At 43.8% G+C, this 2,935-nt stretch overlaps 1 protein-coding gene across 1 annotated transcript; it reads left to right on the top strand.

The window, feature by feature from the left end:
* Nucleotides 1–107: 107 nt before the first annotated feature.
* On the top strand, nt 108–2,608 carry SARC_13897 (hypothetical protein; the record flags this gene model as incomplete). The annotated part of the gene is made up of 4 exons (XM_014291971.1): nt 108–427; nt 742–849; nt 1,642–1,811; nt 2,432–2,608. Coding segments are annotated over 4 exons (775 nt in total), but the record flags the coding sequence as incomplete, so codon positions are not given.
* Between the last annotated feature and the right edge of the window lie 327 nt (nt 2,609–2,935).

The following is a 2,935-nucleotide window of genomic DNA, read 5'->3' as shown; positions in this document are numbered from 1 at the left end:
TGCAAGTGGTATATCTCTCTTATTATTTAGTCCATGAATACTAAACGACATCGATTTTACACCTATTTCCCATGATCAGGTAGAGCGATTTCGCTTTTCCCTTTGAGCTGCCCTTACGAGGCGAAAACCGCATTACATGTGAGTGCACACAATCAACCGATCAACGACATACAGTTCGCCCCCTACCAGTCGAACCTTCTAGCCTCCTGTGACGGAGATGGTGCCGTCAAGCTCTGGCAAACTCCTGGCACAGACCCTGACAGTGCGTGTAGTGCGTGGGATAAAGCGGAGCCTGCTTTGGTGATAGCAGGTGACGGGTGTGCGAAAGAGATTCTGCAATGGCACACCACGGCCAATCATATGCTTACAGCTGCGGGAGGCGATGTGATCAGTGTCTACGATGTGCAGGGCTCTGCACAGAAAGATGGTGAGTATAGTACAGTGCATGACAGCTGGTGGCGCTTATCTTCGAAGTTCTCGCTCCTCCACCCTCGAATATCGTTTGTTTTTATCGTATGGTTGATACGAGGGAGGGCCTTTGTTTGAACGAAAAGTTTCTCTAGTAGACTATTTGATAAAGGTCGATTCGCCCTTCCTGCTCTGCACCACGTATGATCATGCCTTGCTCAATTTAAACAATCTAAACCCCGCGTAGTATTGATCACAGCTGATACTATACTGAAGTGACGGCTGAACGAATTGCTCAGCATTTGGGTTTTTCTTATTCACCTCTCTATACAGTGTGCACAATTAAGGCCGGGGGCACCGCTGAGAACGATGGCGGCGATATACACTCTCTGTCGTGGAGTTACGATGGGTCTCTGTTGGCCTGTACCGACTCCAAACTAGGTAATTATACTAGCGTACGGATGATTGATGTACGTGGAGATGCATTATGAGTGTTCTTCTTACATTTAGTAGCTACATGTGTCCAGGCATTGAATATGTGCAGGCGTCATAAGCGTGTGTGCATCTGTGCCATTACGTGCTATCATGGTTCCATGGTGGCTGTGTATTTAAGCTTGTGAGGGGTTTGTCTATGAATGCACTGTAGGCGAAGCTATAAGAGCATACATGGGCACACAAGCTGTGTCGTACTATTGGACACCTTAATTTCCAATGCAGAAAGAATGGTAGCGTCTATGCTTGTGTCATACTAGACACATTTGACGATGTGTAGGTGTATACAATGGGTAGGTATAAATGGCCAGCAGTACAGTGAATTGAATTTATGGGTGATTGTGTCTATGCTTGTGTCATACTGGACACACAAGACGATGTGTAGGTGCATATAATGGGTAGGTATAAGTGGCCAGCAGTGCAGTGAATTGAATTTATGGGTGATTGTGTCTATGCTTCTGTCATACGAGACACAAAAGACGATGTGTAGGGTGTATATAAAGGGCTGTCTATCAGTGGTAAATGTTATGCGTAGAGGTCCATCAATCCCCGATTGGATATTCTGTTCACACGGCTCATTTTCATTTGGGACTTCCGATTGGTAGCAAGTGTTTAGTTGCGTCGCACGGGCGAGCTCGAGCGGAATGAAGTAGGCCTTACTAGTATACGACCGCATAACAACTGCTCTCGCACATGTATTTGGGGTATATTCACAAATCGAACTCTGTTTTCCCTGTGCAGGGGTGTGCATATACGATATCCGTGTGAACAGTGGCAACCAGCGAGTCATGACTATGATCCCGGGTGGTGGCAAGATGGGGGCACAGACCAAGCACAAGCCCTCTCGTGTCGTGTGGCTGGGAGGTCTGTTCGACAACAAGGGGTTGGCTACGGTCTATCTGGATAAACAGGTTGGTGAAGTCTATTGCTTCCGCTGTTCAGAGTTGTATTTGGTTCATGTGTATCATATCGAGTACTCCAAGGTGCAAGTGTTGAACGGTGATTGGAGCGTCGGCTGCTCATGTAGGGGGTGGGACAGATACAAACGAAAGAATAGACGTGCAATGGTTTACAGGTTTGAAGGGCTTGCGGGTATACGGGGTTGTTCAGTAGATAGAACAAGTCACAGTCACATTGTTAAGTGTAGGCTTCGAACAGAGATCACACAGTTGTACTTGGCTCTACAAAAGCATGGGAAAAGGTATTTGCATTGCTATATGGCACATTCAATGCTATCCCGAACCCAGCCAAGTGCTGTGCTTCTCGCTGGTAGTATGATTGTTACTATTTATCTGAATACTTTATGGTATCTGCCCTGTCCACTGCTTTCTGTTAAAGCCTTTCGTGAATCGCTGTTCTAAGTAAAACTTGGAAATTAGGCAGATTGGGGCAGGGTTCCCTTCGAGGCATAAACATCAATCAGATACGTACATCATAGCATGAAGCTTGCGACCCATCAAGCCTACCAACGCACAGGACCTGAGTGAAAATGCCGGGGATTAAATGAACTAAATATTCAATTTTGAGACAGAGAGGGTCTCAATTAAGTGTGACGGATATGCGAAGTGGCGCCAAGACACTGTCGACACAGTCTCTCAATAGCAGCGCCACGTCAACACCGCGCGTGTTCTACGATGCCGATTCAGACTCCATATACCTCGCTGCGAAGAATTCTGTCTCGGTATGTTTCATAAACGGTAACTGGTAAGCATAATCGTGTTTTGCGTTCTTTTGGGCTTGCGTACAAACACCTCCATATTCCATATGCAATGTTTTTGTGACTACCAGTTTCCGTACATCTTCCTGCGGCAAGTGCGGCAAGTCTCGTCCTGGTTTCTGCGCACAAACACCCCAATAATCCAGATACAATATATATATATATATATATATATATATATATATATATATATATATATATATATATATATATATATATATATATATATATATATATATATATATATATATATATATATATATATATATATATATATATATATATATATATATATATATATATTATTATATAATATTA

Source organism: Sphaeroforma arctica, assembly GCF_001186125.1.
Source record: "Sphaeroforma arctica JP610 unplaced genomic scaffold supercont1.3886, whole genome shotgun sequence".
Taxonomy (NCBI): domain Eukaryota; class Ichthyosporea; order Ichthyophonida; genus Sphaeroforma; species Sphaeroforma arctica.
The sequence above is the reverse complement of the archived record's forward strand: the minus strand, read 5'-3'. Positions and strand labels throughout refer to the sequence as shown.